This window comes from Megascapheus bottae, chromosome 11 (genome assembly GCF_031878675.1).
Source record: "Megascapheus bottae isolate mThoBot1 chromosome 11, mThoBot2.hap1, whole genome shotgun sequence".
Taxonomy (NCBI): Eukaryota; Metazoa; Chordata; class Mammalia; order Rodentia; family Geomyidae; genus Megascapheus; species Megascapheus bottae.
This window is the reverse complement of record NC_143519.1, coordinates 33,558,368-33,574,032: the sequence shown is the minus strand read 5'-3', so window position 1 is coordinate 33,574,032 and position 15,665 is coordinate 33,558,368. Positions and strand designations below refer to the sequence as shown.

General features: G+C 36.5%; 1 protein-coding gene across 1 annotated transcript in view; it reads right to left on the bottom strand.

Moving 5' to 3' along the window:
• Positions 1-15,665, bottom strand: part of Diaph3 (diaphanous related formin 3) — a 440,087-nt gene that overhangs the window by 415,137 nt on the left and 9,285 nt on the right. The window contains exon 2 of the mRNA XM_090342066.1: positions 384-416. Within this exon, the coding sequence (XP_090198192.1) occupies positions 384-416 (33 nt within the window). The remainder of the gene's footprint in view (positions 1-383; positions 417-15,665) is intronic.

Genomic DNA, 15,665 nt, shown 5'->3' with positions numbered 1-15,665 from the left:
AGCCTTCTACCTCTTTTTTTTTGTGTGTCAGTTGTAGGGCTTGAACTATGGGCCCGGGCACTATCCTGAGCTATTCAGCTCGAGGCTAATACTCTACTATTTGAGCCACAGCCCTACTTCCTGTCTCTTTTTAAAGTACTCAATTTATCCCCAAAGAGTGAGAGTTAATTTGAATGACTCAAACTATTTGACTAACAATTTGCAATTGAAATACTTTTTTAAATTAAAGCAATGATTTAATTAGTTCTGCCTCTTATTTGATCACTATCACATTTCCAACATATGTAGCTTTTAGGAATTTCAAAGGTATTAGTCTAGCACACAATGAACATTATATGGTTAGTTAAAACTCATATCAAAAGAAATGTCAAAGATAACCTTACCATATCATCTGTCAGTGTCCTAATGTTTAAATGCTGCAAATTAAGAAAAAAACAAAACAATCAGTAGTCATATTCCCGTCTTTATCTTAGTTAATGGAGCATATTTAAAGTTCTACAATACTAACTTAAAGGTAATTAAATTCTTGGCGGTATAATAAAAATATATTATATATTGTTTGAATCTCCCCACAAAGATGAACAAAAGTTGGCCTATAAGTGGGCGCAGTGGCTCATACCTGTAATCCTAGTTACTCAAGAGGCTGAGATCTGAGGATTCAAGTTCAAAGCCAGCCCCAGCACAAAAGGGCCTGAGACTCTTATCTCCAATTAACCTCTAGAAAACATGAAGTGTGGCTTGGCTTCAGGTAGGGTGGTAGCCTTGGGCTGAAGAGCTCAGGGACAGCACCCAGGCCCAGGAGTAGGGCAGTAGCCTTGAGCTGAAGAGCTCAGGGACAGCCATGACCCACCGAAAAAAAAAAAAAAAAGTTGGCCTATATGCAAGTTTCAAACATTTAGTATAATTGCTTGGATTTGTGAATGTCACAGCTGAGGCAATAATAAATACATTTTCCAAGCAAATAGTATTAATCACTATGAAATATACAGACTTAGACCACAAAACATATAAACATTGAAATACAACTTTGAGAAAATTTTTCAGTGAAACTTTGAATTTACCACTAGTATGTCATATAATTGATAATGAAGTACTTTGCTGGCTTAATTAACTTAAACAATTCAAGTAACAAAGAACAATGTATGAGAATGACTATTTGCATCTTTAACATCACTTTGACTTATCACCAGTGATGATGGTAGACAATTTTCGATTTCATTGCTGGCTGATTTGAGAACCGTTTTGATGATTTCCTTGCTAGACAAACATAAGGCCACTTTAGGTAATGAATAAATTAATTTACCACCAAGCAGAATTCAAAAGTGAAAAGTATTTAGGCAAAAACTACTGTATAAACCTAAAAAGATTTTGAATGCTTTTGGACCAAAGAGTTCAAAGAGTAGCAAAAAGGGTCAAGAGTTTCCAAAATAGAAAAACAGGGGTTTTTTTTAAGTTATCAACTATCACCTAACAGCATAAGAGGCACTGTTACATCCAACATTTATTGAATACAATAAAATTTGCCATTCATATCTATATTCTGGAATACATTTTTGTACTCATGACTCTACTTCAATTGTGATCCTAATTAAAATTCTACTCAGTGTAAATCACTAATCAGATTCTCTTCTTTCACTGAGATGTTCCTCCTTTGAGTGCAAAAGAAAACATGCAGCTAGAGTAACAAAATCAAACTTTGTGTATAAAGAATACAGCCATATTAATGACCACTACTGACAAAGTAGCTGGATTCTAAATAGAAGTGCCTGTTGAATTAAAATGGCTTACTTTGACCCTGCACTAAGAAATAATACTGATATATATGTGTCTAATTATAGGTTATAGAATGTGCTTTTGGCAATATTCTTTTCAGCCTCTGAAATTAACAAGCATGTACAAGTCATTAAGCGTGGTATCATCTTGAGCAAAAATATAAAATGTCATCTAGAGATGACTTCTACGACAGTTACAGAGCTCTCAAAGATAGGGGGATGGGATGTTGTGGAGTTCCCTTCTCTACCCATTTGCCTTCCTGCCAACAGAAATTTTCAGCCTGTTACATTTTATTAACTACGTATCTGTTACTACTCTTCATTCAGGAATCTCACTCCAGACACAACTCATACAACTCCTGAACGGAGTCATTTCAAGCCCCCGTGTTCAAAAAAGTGGGATATAGTTAAGTTCACACAGTAACATGTAAAGTGGTCTAATGCTTAAAAAGCTAAGAAAATCACGAATAAAGCTTCAATTCTATTTAGAATAATCAAATGTTTTCACAAAAGTAAAAAGTGTTCTCAGTATGAGTTGCTTCAAGAAAGTACTATAAAAGCAATGATATTTAAGGGGGGGGCATGAAAATAGACAACTTTTAAAGAGAAATGGAAGTAAGGACTATGTCAGATTTATGATGTAAAACCTGCATAGATCGTACAGAAATCAAAGGAGTATAGATAAAAACAGGGACAGAAAGTCACATAATATAAAACCCAGAGAATATAAAAATGCAAGAAAAAAATTTTTACACATCTTCAAAGCCTAAAGTTGGCCAGCCTTTAAAATGAAAAATATTCTTACCTAAAACAGAGGTAAGAAAAGACTAACCATTTGGGCATGTGTGTTTAATTTTTAACTATTAAAACTATCTTTCGTGGGTTTAACTTTCAAAAGGATTCAATTAATTTAATATGGGCTTGGTCTGTTTTTCCTCTGTCTAAGCACATATAACCTAATTACAACCCAAATTTATACAAAATACTTTCAAGAAATGAACATGTGATGAATCAAAACAAAACACAGGAGTGACTACAGGAAAATAGAAGTCCTAGATATAGTGTGAAAAGTACAAAAATCTGAGGCAAGAGAAAGCAAGAGGCTAACTAAGGTCAAGTTCATTATTCCTTTTCTTTTGGAAAACACTCCATTATTGATTCTTACTACAGCAAGAAAAGCCTGTAGGGGAGAAAATGACAGGAAATTCAAAGGCCCATGACAAGACTAGAGACATTAGCAAACAGATGTAGCTAGAAAACTGATCTGGGAAACAGGCTTCTAAATCAAAACCATAAAGTCAAAGCAATTGCAACTATGTAGTTAATTCTTTACAATCTTAAACTACTAAGACATGCTAACAGCAAAATTCTGAGTAGATCTAAGCACTTGTAATTTCCCCTATGAACTCTAATGTCCAATAACCAAGCCTACTTTAAACAGCAAGGAGATAGACATTAACAACTAGTGATAATGTGTGAAGGTTATACCAAGGGTAAACTTTTGTTGGACTATGTGAATGTTAATATTAAAGTTTTTCACTATAGTGTTTCACTGTGTCAAAATCCTGCTCATTTGGCCAATACATTTACAAGACAAATATGATCCATGAAATTTAAATTGCTGACAAAGAAAGATAAAATGACTGACTTAAAATGTTCAAACAATTCACTGAAATTCAACCTCACTCATAGATACAAAACTATAAGCTGCCATCCTTAATTTAAAAAGAAAAAACAACTTTATAACTCACACATTCACAAATGCTTTTATAGTGGTTCTTCAAGTACAGTTTAAATGGTGGGTTAACCAAGACACTTTTTGGAAATGAAGTAGTTGTTTTGTAACCACCAGCAAAATGCTCTTCACTGCCGTGCAGTGGTGAAAAACAGGATCCAGTTCATGAGCTGCTTTTTCTGGCAACAACTCCAAGTAGGAGAATTGAAGGATTATTAAATGGAAGCAACCTGACTGCAATTTCTTGGGGTTATAGAAAAAGAAAACTTAAGACTCTAAAGTTTTAGACATACAGCTTCAAAGCCCTTTGAACTTTAAGTTATACAGACACAGTTCCTCCATCACCAATTTAGTTTACAAGCAAATAAAGGAGAGGGCCAAATTATATAGCATACAATGTGATGTGGAAAGCCCACATGCAACTGAAAATTAGCTGTAACTCCTGGCTTTTGGCAAACTTTCTAATTTTTTTCATTGGTCAATACATGTGAACTAGCAGGCCGGGGAAGCAAGAATAGGCCAGTGATTTCATTAGGAACATGATAACCAGCCAGTATCAACTTATCAGGCTTCAATCCATTTGTTATCACCACAGACAAATATGATAATACTTTAAAACAACTTGGGGCTGACAAATTAAATTTCTTAATTTTACCTCATTTCACTGGGGTGCTATGGTGATTGCCATTGAGACTTAAATCTATTAGAGGAAAACCTCTGAACACACTTGACTTAGGTAATTTACATAGTCTATACCTTCTAGATCAGCTGGTTTTCAGCTTTTCAGTATGCACAAGACTCATTGAAAAATCAGAGTCAAGGCCTCCCCAAATACTGATTCAGTAGATCTAAGGCAAGACTTAGGAACCCAGAAAACTAAAGGACACCCTGATAATGCTGCCAAAGCACACTCCAAACCACTGAGACATTCTAGTCCTCATTCTAAACTGTGGAACATATTTTTTTTTGTGGAACATATTTTTGCTTAGCCTGCTCCTGTACCAATTTCAATCACTGCATCATTTATTCAAATGCTTAGTCTATTTCTAAGATATATTTTATTTCATAACTCTAAATTTAATGGGACTCAGTACCTAGTGAAAATAATTCCTATCCAACTATGACCTGATACTACTTGCTTGAAAGAAAAACAAGCACATGATAAGTCACTGACAGAGAGAATAGCAAGACTCCATCTCAATTAATCATAATCTATGGTTTAAAGTGATACACTAAAGTGTTGATCACATTTTTGTTTTAAAATCCGTATTACTCCTCTTCTCCAATAAACTTACGAGCATGCACTTTACTCTAGTTATATTTTTGGTCCATAGATAGCTGTTCTTATCTTAATGTCAACATCAATTATAGAGAGTATGAAAATACAAAACATCACTACTTCTAACTATTACAATAAACACACCTATAAGGTCTCCCTAAGGGTTATTTCCCAGGCAACTACAAAATATGTAAAAGTGATATTCTTCAAGGGCTCTGCACTGAGAAAAGTCCAAAAATAACACTGAAGCGTCCTATCTATCCCTTAGGACAAGAACAAAACTGGTGCTTTGATAACATAAAGAAAAACTTTTAAGTTGTCTGGCTCTTCACGTGGTTAGATGGTGAGTTCTTGTTTTTGTTTGGGGTGCCTGTGTGTGTGTGTGTGTGTGTGTGTGTGTGTGTGTGTGTGTGTGTGTTTATCTGTGTGTTAGGAACTGCTTTTCAGCCTCTTTTAATCAGTCATTCTGGACTGCAATCCTGCCAACTTTGGAAAGACAATTTAATTACCCAATAACTTCACCAGACCCCCCCTACTATCACACTCAGAGGAACTCACACCTCCTTGCCCCACATTCTATGACATCCTATGATGGAAAGGAGACTCATCAGGGAAGATTAGGTACCACTGACAGACACATCATTGATATATAAATGATTAAGGTATATAAAACTGTAAGATACATATCTAAGTTGTGGGACATGAAGCTTGCCTTCATGATTTTGTGTATCTTCCTAGCTGTATACACAGCTCTTATGGTAAGAAAGGCTTACTATGGATAATATTTTTCACAGTGAATAGAAAATATAGATTGTTCCTTTTCAAATAAATATATGTATTAATAAGAAATAGAAACCTAAAAATCAAATAAATACTGTGAGTATAGATTTTTAAATGGGCTGAATTTTGAGTGCATATTTTCAAATGTGTCAAACTATATTATGCACATAATTCATTTGTCTTCTAATTCACATATATAAATTAACCAATCTCCAAACGCTCCTGTTTCTGTGAATTATTGATGTTGTCACCTCCTAGAGACTTAATTCCAAGAAAAATATACGAATCACTACATCACAAGCACAAATCCTTTTGACACAAATTCAATTTTTGTGGCAACAATAATGTATTGACTTAGTTTTATTTTTCTATTTTATGACACTTACTAATGGTGAAGATAAAAGAAATCTATCACTTTTCTTTCTTACAAATGTAAACGATATTATACCATCTTGAGAAAACTAAGGTAAACATGGATTGAATTCTTTATACCACATGACAATCCCTTAATGTAATTACAAGAAATAAAACATGATTTTTTTCAAGTAAGAGATGTCTCATACTACATGGTATAATTAGGCTCCCATCATGTAAAACTCATTACATTAAATGTGAAGAGCACCCATCTCTTCTAAATGTTTACAACCAAAGAGCTACAGTAACAATGCATAATCAAATGCATTATGGCAGGATAAGCCTATACTAGGAATTCAATGGTGACAGTGAAAAAGCAGAGTCCTCACCTTTAATGACATATGCGTGAATGCATTCCAATTAACATGCAAACATTATAGCCATGATCTAAGACTGAAGTTAATTTTGTAGGCATGAGTCAAGTAAAACTTGAAATATGTAATTCATTGTCCTAGCTAAAATAGCCATTCATGAAAATGTTCACTAAATAGTACTACATTCTTGACAAGGTATGTATATATATATATATATATATATATATATATATATATATATATCAGTAAATAAAAAGATTTTATTTTTTCCAACAAGAACTTAATAAATAATAAATGCAAGTAACATTAACAAAGATGGTGAAGAGTGATACATAATCTTAAAAGTAAAATAGTATAGACTATACACAAGAGTTTGCAGGTTACAAATTTAAATATAGAAAACTAGGGTTAAGTGCAGATCTAGCTTAAGCAAAGAGAAATAAGTGAGATATAGAGCTAGCAATGCACAAATGGAAACAGAAGTCTGGATACAGAGAACAGCCAAAGCAGACCATGAGGAGGGTTAGCCAGTGTGGTTTGGCAGCACAAAATTTAAGTCAGCTGAGGACAAGTGAAAGCTGGTAAGTGGCAGGCTGAAAATGGAATTCTAGTTACTATGACTCAAAAATCTCAAGTTCATGGCTCTTCCTTTCCCTCCCTCTGCTTAACTATGGACTGAGACAGCAACTGTGATAAAGCCTCAGAAAAAAAGTCACAGTAAAAATGAAGCTATTTCTGAGGTAATTATAGGACAAAGAAAATAAAAACTAAAGGCAATGTTGTTGCTCATGCCTATAATCCTAGCTACTAAAGAGGCTGAGATCTGAGGACTGCAGTTCTAAGTATGAGAAAAAGCATCTTTTCCATCAAAGTAGTTTGTTTCCTTTCTGTTAATCTTGAGAATTGCTTTTCTGAAAGGTTCCTGCTTTGACCAGGTAGCTTGGCTCTTGTTAATTACTTTAAAAGGCTACATACATAGATCCTTTTCCTAAGTACTCCAAGACATCCTGTTAGAAGGTCCTGGAATTTTAGTTTCATCTTGTTAATTAAGCCACATCCTCTCCAGATTGTGAACCTGAGTTCAGCCAATGGGAGCAGAGAAGTGGGGCCTGTTGGATAAAGGATAAAAAGGGAGCAGCCTGCCTATTCTGTGTGACAGCTTGTCCCATTTTTTTGCCAGTGGTACACCCTTTTGCAGAAGTAAACTTTGCTTTGCTCAGTTTCTTTCAAGTTGGTGTCTTTAATCCTTCATCATACACCAACATCCAGAGCTATTTATAACAAAAACTAGTCCAGCAGAAAAATAGGTATGAGACTCTTATCTCCCATTAAATCACCAAAAATGCAAAAGTGGAGCTGTGGCTCAAGTGATATAGCACATTAGCCATGAACAAAAAACTCTGGGACAGGGCCAGGAGTTTGGCCTAGTGGTAGAGTGCTTGCCAAGCATGCACGAAGACCCAGGTTCAATTCCTTGGTACCACATACTTAGAAAAAGCCAGAAGTGGTGCTGAGGCACAAGTGGTAGAGCTCTAGCCTTGAGAAAAATCCAAGGACAATGCTCAGATCCTGAGCTTCAGCCCAGGACTAGCAAAAAAAAAAAAAAAAAAAAAAAAAACCTCCAGGACATCACCTAAACCCTGAGTTCAAGGCCAGAACCAGCAGAATCCATAAGAACACACCTTGTACTTTAGATAAATGAATATAACGACACAAGAAGGGAGTAATTTTGGAAAACTAGTGAACACTGATAAGTACACATATTTGCTCTCACACGTATCACAGGGAATATAATGAAAAGTTAGCTGCTTTTATAAAATACCTCACTTATAGTTTTTGTTTTAACCTGAATATCTTAAAAACAAAAGTCTCAAGTCAGATAAGGCAACGGCTAATTTTGGAAAAGTAAAAAATTTTACACCTGAACTTTGAAAAAATAAGCAATTACTTTTATTTAATTTTTATTTATTCCATTACTTAGTACTTTTATTATTGTTCATATCAATTTATAGTAGTGAAAGAATGCTGAATATTTACTAAATTAACATCTAAAAAAGGGAGGGAAAAGAACACAACTTCAGCTTTTATATACCTTCACAATATTATACATATGCATTTTATATTTCTTTTAACAATATTAACCAAGCAGGATATAGTCTCTGAACATCCAAGCTACCAAGTCACCTTGGCAGGTCTGATCCTCCTCATTCTTTACTTCTTTTTCAACATTAATATATATTGTTTTTAAAAGCACAGTAGTTAATGTTAAACATTGCATCTTGAAAGCATGAGAAGTCAGCCAGAGTGTGGGGAAGTCAGCAGCTTACACCAGTAGGCATGGGAAGGCACCTAAAAACCTAGTGAAAATTACTAAAAAATGTGTATCTTGCCAAGATATGAAATGAACTCTCAAGAGCCTGTTTTGTTGGTAAATCTATCCCCAATGGTAGTTCTGAGGCTACGAAAGCACATCATCTCTGCTATAATAAGATGTTCACATTACAATGCAAGAATAACTCATTATGTCCTTGGAAGGCAATCTGTAAGAAATATGAATACAAGTCCATATCTCTCAACTGAAAGAGAAAAAAAAATATATATGTACATATACACACACACACATATATATATATATATATGCTGCCTAAAGTCTCAGCATGTGTCCTCTACTTGCACAGAAAAGATAAAATAATTGAGCAAAAACAATCATTTTTAGAAAACTAAAGAACCTAGTTCTTAAATGGTTGAGAGTTGAACAAATATATAAACAAACCTGTCCAACAGTATGCTTGATACCTGCTTGAAACTAAAGGCTCAAATAAGGAAATGTTCCTTCCTGGAACATACCCTGCTCATACATATTGCCATTCTAATAGGGCTTATAGAAACTTAATAGCTTCTGCTCCATTAGGATGTCCTGATCCAACATCAAGGCCGTAAACCTTATTATTGATATGTACTCTCCAATAAGATTGCACTGTTATCCCTAGGTGCAGAAAGATGAATGCTACAACAAACCCTGGACCACATTCATACTAAGCACAAAAAGACACTGGAACAGACTGGATGAACAATGAAAGGAGAGCTTTCCAAAATAGTCTTGTGTTTGTTTTTTAAAAGGCCTGGGAACCAGCTTGAAATCTGTATAAATGAACAACAGATTTCAGGGAGAAACTAAAGGTTTGGGTTAGAAACATGAGCAAAGGTAAGATCATTAAAGGGATTTGCTTCACGATCTTTAAACCGGTGGTTGATCGAGGAAGAAACAAAAGGGACATATTAATCTAATTCCATAAACACACCTACATCACTCCTAAAATTCTTGTAGCAACAACATGGTAGATGATATGGCGTAGCTGGAAGAACCTAGTACAGGAAGCCAATTAGGAAGCTACAGCAAGAACCCTGCAGAGACAGAAGATGAATGAAGTCAGGGACAGTAAGAACAGAGGTGAATACTATAATAAATATTCAGGAGGCACAATCAAGGTTACAAAGTAGTAACAGACATAAAAGTTGAATATCAAGAAAAATTTCAAGAGCAAAATGATGCCTTTTACACACACACAAAAAGGACTATTTAGAGAAAGAATGTATGGACTCAAGATATTCTGAGTTAGTGACACCTGTGGGTCATTCAAGGAAAGAAAGTTGAATAATTTGGACAGAAACTCAAAAGAGAAACATGAAGTAGGGATAGAGTTTGAAGAATCATCAGCTTCTAACTAGCTACTAGCCACTCACCACATGACTTTCCAAAATTTAATTAATTCAAAATAATCAAATTTAAAATCCAGCACTTTGGTAGCATGTAAATTTCATTCTGGTGGAACTAGTGACTATCAAGCAGAACACAGAAGGGTATAACATCCCCACACTCTCAGAAAGCTCTACTAAACAGCACTGACTCAGAAGGCAGTAAAAGTGAAAGAAATAGATGTTATAATGAAGTATAAAGTAAAAAGAGATCAAAGAGACAGTGTTTGTAAATACTAACTTTAGAGGGGAGTAAAAGAGATGAACAGAGAGCTGAAATAAGAACACACTGATGCCCAAGGTCTATGGAGTAAAAGATTTGTATGAAGGTGCTTAACAAATAAAGTAAAAGGAAGCTTGAATATCACCTACACCGGTGGTTGTTTATCTGCCAAAGCAATTATAGAGGAATGACAGGAGGCAAGAAACCACTGGGAGGTGGCTCAATCCCTCTTAACAAGTAAATCCTACTCTTTACTAATGCTATCACAAGAGCAGTAGCAAGCTGAGATATTTAGTACTTAAGTGTTTAGCTCCCATTATGACACATCAAATCATCCTATCCAACCCATAAGTTCTTATTTCAACAGGGATTGGGGGGGTGGAGGGCAACTTTCCATGGTCACAGAGCCAACAAAAATCCAGATCCAAGATGTATACACCTGGCTCACCACCACAATCTGAATTAATCAAACACTATATACAACATAGACTAGCCTAAAATTGTGATACACGCACTCAATTGCCATGCTCCCATCCTGTACCAGACTGTATGTGAGCCTCTTCAAGGCAAACACCAACATGTAGCCACCTATGTTATGCTGAGTCAAAGAGAACGCAAATATTTACTGAATAAATGAAAATAATTCATGGAAAGTGGCTAAGAGGAAAGGGGAAAGAACATGGTAGTAGTGTTTCACCTTTTATTTTAGTACAGAATTGTCTGCTTGGGTAGAATGAAATATTCCATATTCCATGAGGGAATGGACTCTGTCCAGAATTGTGGTAAGGGATCAATGTAGAATAAAATAAGAATAAAAAAGAATAGGCATTTATTTGCTCATACCTCAAGAGAAAAAAATGAAGAAGAAAGCAGGGCACCAACAGCTCACATCTGTAATCCTACCTACTCAGGAGTATGAAATTTGTGGATCCTGGTTCAAAGCCAGCCTAGGCAAGAAAGTCTGTGAGACTCTTATCTATAATTACCCACACCCCTCCCCCCAAAAGAGGGAAAGTGAAGCTGTGGCTCAAATGGTAGAGCACTAAACCTTGAGTACCAAAGATCAGGGACAGCTCCTGGGCCCAGAATTAAAGTCCCAAGGCTACCCCCTCAAAAAAGGTAGGGAAGCTTAGGAGGGGATTGTGCACATCGAAGATTACAGCAAGTTCAAGAAGCATGGCCTTTATTTTGACTGAAAAGGATATGCAAGTGGGCAGAGTCTGGATAAATGTGTCTACGATCCTTTTAAATACATTCACTTAAAATGTTCCTGGGCCAGGAGTTTGGCCTAGTGGTAGAGTGCTTGCCTAGGATGTACAAAGACCCAGGTTCTATTCCTTGGTATCATATACATAGATGAAAGAAAGAAAGAGAAAGAGAGAGAGAGAGAGAGAGAGAGAGAGAGAGAGAGAGAGAGAGAGAGAGAAAGAGAGAAAGAGAGAGGGGGGAGGGGGAGGAAGAAGGGAGGGAGGAAGAAGGGAGGGAGGGAGGAAGAAGGGAAGGAGGGAGGGGAAGAAAGAAAGAAAGAAAGAAAGAAAGAAAGAAAGAAAGAAAGAAAGAAAGAAAGAAAGAAAGGGAGAAAACAAGCAAGCAAGCCAGCCAGAAGTGGTGCTGTGGCTCAAGTGGTGGAGCTCTACCCTTGAGAAAACCCAAAGACAGTGCTCAAGCACTGAGCCCAAACCCAGGACTGGCAAAAAAAAAAAAAAAAAAAAAAAAAAAAAAAAGGTGCTGGGAGGAAGGATATGGGTGCTTTATGTACACACAGAATATCACAAGAATGCAACAGAGAGGCCGGGAGTTTGACCGAGTGGTAGAGTGCTTGCCTAGCATGCAGGAACACCAGGGTTCAATTCCTCAGTACCACATACATAGAAAAAAGCTGGAAGTGGTGCTGAGGCTCAAGTGGTAGAGCTCTAGCCTTGAGAAAGTCCAAGGACAGTGCTCAGGCCCTGAGCTCAAGCCCAGGACTAGAAAAAAAAAAAAAGAAAGAAAGAAAGAAAAAGAAAAAAGAAAAGAATGCAACAGATAATAATAAGCATCATCTGTCTCTCTGGGATAGAAGGAAAGTATAGTAACCTATCAAAACTAGCTGTCTAATTCTGTTTTCGGGGGAAGGGGGGTTGTTTTGTTTGTTTTCTGTAAAAAGGCTTAAACTGTTTGACTATCTTCATGTGCTGAGATTACTTTTTCAAAAAAGAAAATTTATTTACATAGATAAGGTAGCATGATAAGATTTAAAATAAATGGTGAGTGAAATGGAAAGGTGACAGGTGAGCTAGCTTCAAGTCAGGACTGTGCAGTGACTGTTCACATCCATCAACCCTTCTGTGGCACCTCAGGTTAAGTTCATAACCTCTCTCAGCTCCATCATGCATGCACGCAGCAAGATGGAGAGTGCCTGCTTCAAAGCAGTGTATGAAGGTAAGTGACTAAAGCAGTGCCTGGACTACTGCAAGAACTGAGTAAATGCAGCTCCTGTGCTGACCATTTGTCCCTAACAGCACTCAGTATCCATAAGCTAAGAACAATTCACACAGCTGGGGAGGGTTTCCACCAGTATATACCTGTCAGCCTAGTTCACTCACAGAAAAGCCTGCCAGGCTGCTTCAACTGAGGAAGTATGAGGCTACTGAACTAGGTGATGAGGCCAAAGGTCAGCTTATTTATTTAATAATCATATTTAGCACCTGAGGAGGTGAGGAGTTCAAAAGCATCCTACATCAAGGGGAACTCCAAGGATACTTTTGTGGAGTGTGACTTTAGTATGTAGCAAATGTTGGCAGTAGAAGCCTGAGATAGAAAGAGAGGTAAGCTCAAGAAGCTGGAGGTTGAAAAATCATCAGAAAGGAAGAGAGGTCCAAAAACCAAACCTCTTGATATGTGTGCATTTCCAATGAAAGGTAGAAAGTTCCTAGACATAATGCCTGTGTCCAGCAGAAAGGAATAATGAAAAAAGAGAGAAGAGGGTAACAGGAGAAAGAAAGATCAAAATTCTGTTTTACAAGAGAGAGGAGATCAAATTCAAGATGACCAACACTAGAGAAGCTGACACTACAGAGGTGAGACAGCCTATTTTTGGATTATGGGAAAGAATCACAGGAATAAAACTAGTAAAGCTATTCACATACTAGACACCATTCATATTGTAGTAATATGCATTAATTAATCCTCCCAGTCATCCTTATTATTTAATAATAAGCTGGGTGAGTCAGCATTGAAGTGTTGATAGTAGACTGTTAGTCAACTTGGTAAGTCTATGTCTGGATATTGATTGTTTTCATTTTACAGACAGGAAACTAAGTCACAGGGGTTGACAGCCAAGGACACACATCCAGAATGAATATTAAGAGTTGGAATTCTAAAAACACTTTGGTGAGCCCAGGTTTCCAAGACCTGGTGTTTTTGATCACCTTCAATTATTAAGAAAAAGAAAGAAGGAAGGAAGGAAGGGAGGGAGGGAGGGAGGGAGGGAGGAAGGGGAAGGGGAAGGGGAAGGAGAAAGGAAAAAGGAAGGGGAGGGGGAGGGGAAGAGGGAGGGTAAAGAAAGAAATGGGCATTTAGGTATGGATATAACAATAACATTTACACTTAAATTAATCATGAATAAATTAATGAATCAATAGTAATTTGGTACAGGCTTTCAATGAACCAAGCATTTCAGATTTCTACTATATAAATGCATACCAAGCATCATAGAAAAAAAGACTTCCAAAAGCTTCAAACTAATGCAAGAAGTAAATCAGGTTGAAGATGACATCAAAGAGAAAAATATCCCTCTGAAGAGAAGCTGGGTGAAGGTGGAACATCATTTTAATTGAAGGCCATCACCTTTCACAAATAAATAAAACTGTCAGGGACCAGGAGCCTAGCCTAGTGATAGAGTACCTGCCTAGTATGCATGAAGCCCTGGGTTCAATTCATTGGTCCCATATAGTCAGAAAAAGTCTGAAGTAGTGGCTCAAGTGACAGAGCATTAGCCTTGAGCAAAGTGTCCAAGGACAGTGCTCAGGCCCTGAGTTCAAGCCCCAGAACTGGCCAAAAACAAAACAAAATTGTCAGGTTGAATTTTTGAGTGTGGATTATATATATTCCATTTTTCATGCTCATTTCTCAGGCTGTCAATTTTTTGTTACAAATGAATTATAATTGTCATTATAAATTGAATTCTATCCAAGGTTTTAATAAACAAACAGTTTAATTCTAAAGTCCATAATTAATGTCACCAATGTACAAATCACTTATTTACAAAAATGAGTGCTACAAAGTTTCATTTTCCTGTCACCTAAATAAACAGCTTATGTAGAAAAAAATGCAGTAATTAAGAGCTAAACTCCCCACATCCTGGGCAAAGAGTTCACAGTAAAATTAGCCCAGTAACCAAAGGCTAATACATTTCATAATCCATTGACTTACTAAGGGTTTCAAGAAATTCTACACTATAATTCCTTGGAGAACGCAGTGGTACTCGGAATAAGTATTTAGATATTCTTTAACTCATGAAGGTCTGACTTGAAGTACAACTAAGTCCCTCAGCACACAGAAAGCCCTGACTTTATACATTAAATTCCAGTCCATCTCTGTTCCAAGGCTGCAAATGTACCATGATACTCAAAGAGGATGATACTAGAAACAACTGGTAATTCCATTTCTGGACATATTTGGGGGGGGGAAAGAAATAAAGATAAATGGGAACCTTTGGAGACTCTAAATCTAAATTAAAAACAAATGCTTTATTTCCTTACTTGAAGGAAATAAAGCACAGAAGTTACAGGAGAGATGGCCGGGAGTTTGGCCTAGTGGTTAAAGTGCTTGCCTAGCATGCATGAAGACCCGGGTTCGATTCCTTGTTACCACATACATAGAAAAAAGCCAGAAGTGGTGCTGAGGGTCAAGTGGTAGAGCTCTGGCCTTGAGAAAGTCCAAGGACATTGCTCAGGCCCTGAGCTCAAGCCCAGGACTGGCAAAAAAAAAAAAAAAGAAGTTACAGGAGAGGAAAAAAAAATGGGCATTTCAATCGAATTTATATTTCATGTCTTAAGCTATTCCTCTGGAAGAGAAATATATCAATTGTATATACTTTTTTAAATTATATGTTTTTTATTCATCCAAGAAAATCATTAGAATCAAAGTAAACTTGGAAGTACACTGTATACATCCTTCACTACCAATGAAAACAGAAGGGTCATCTCATCTAATCACTAGACAAAGAACTGACGGGGAAAACCTTTTCCTGACTCAAGTGCACTTTTAACTTCTAACCTCTGTCACAGTTTCTACAAATGTGATCTGCAGTGCCCTACCATAAACTTTAGAGTTCTACATGAATCTAAATGTAATTTTTTTTCAAGGTTGTCTTGGTATCAGCCTATACTTACCTTCCTTAACCTCAAAG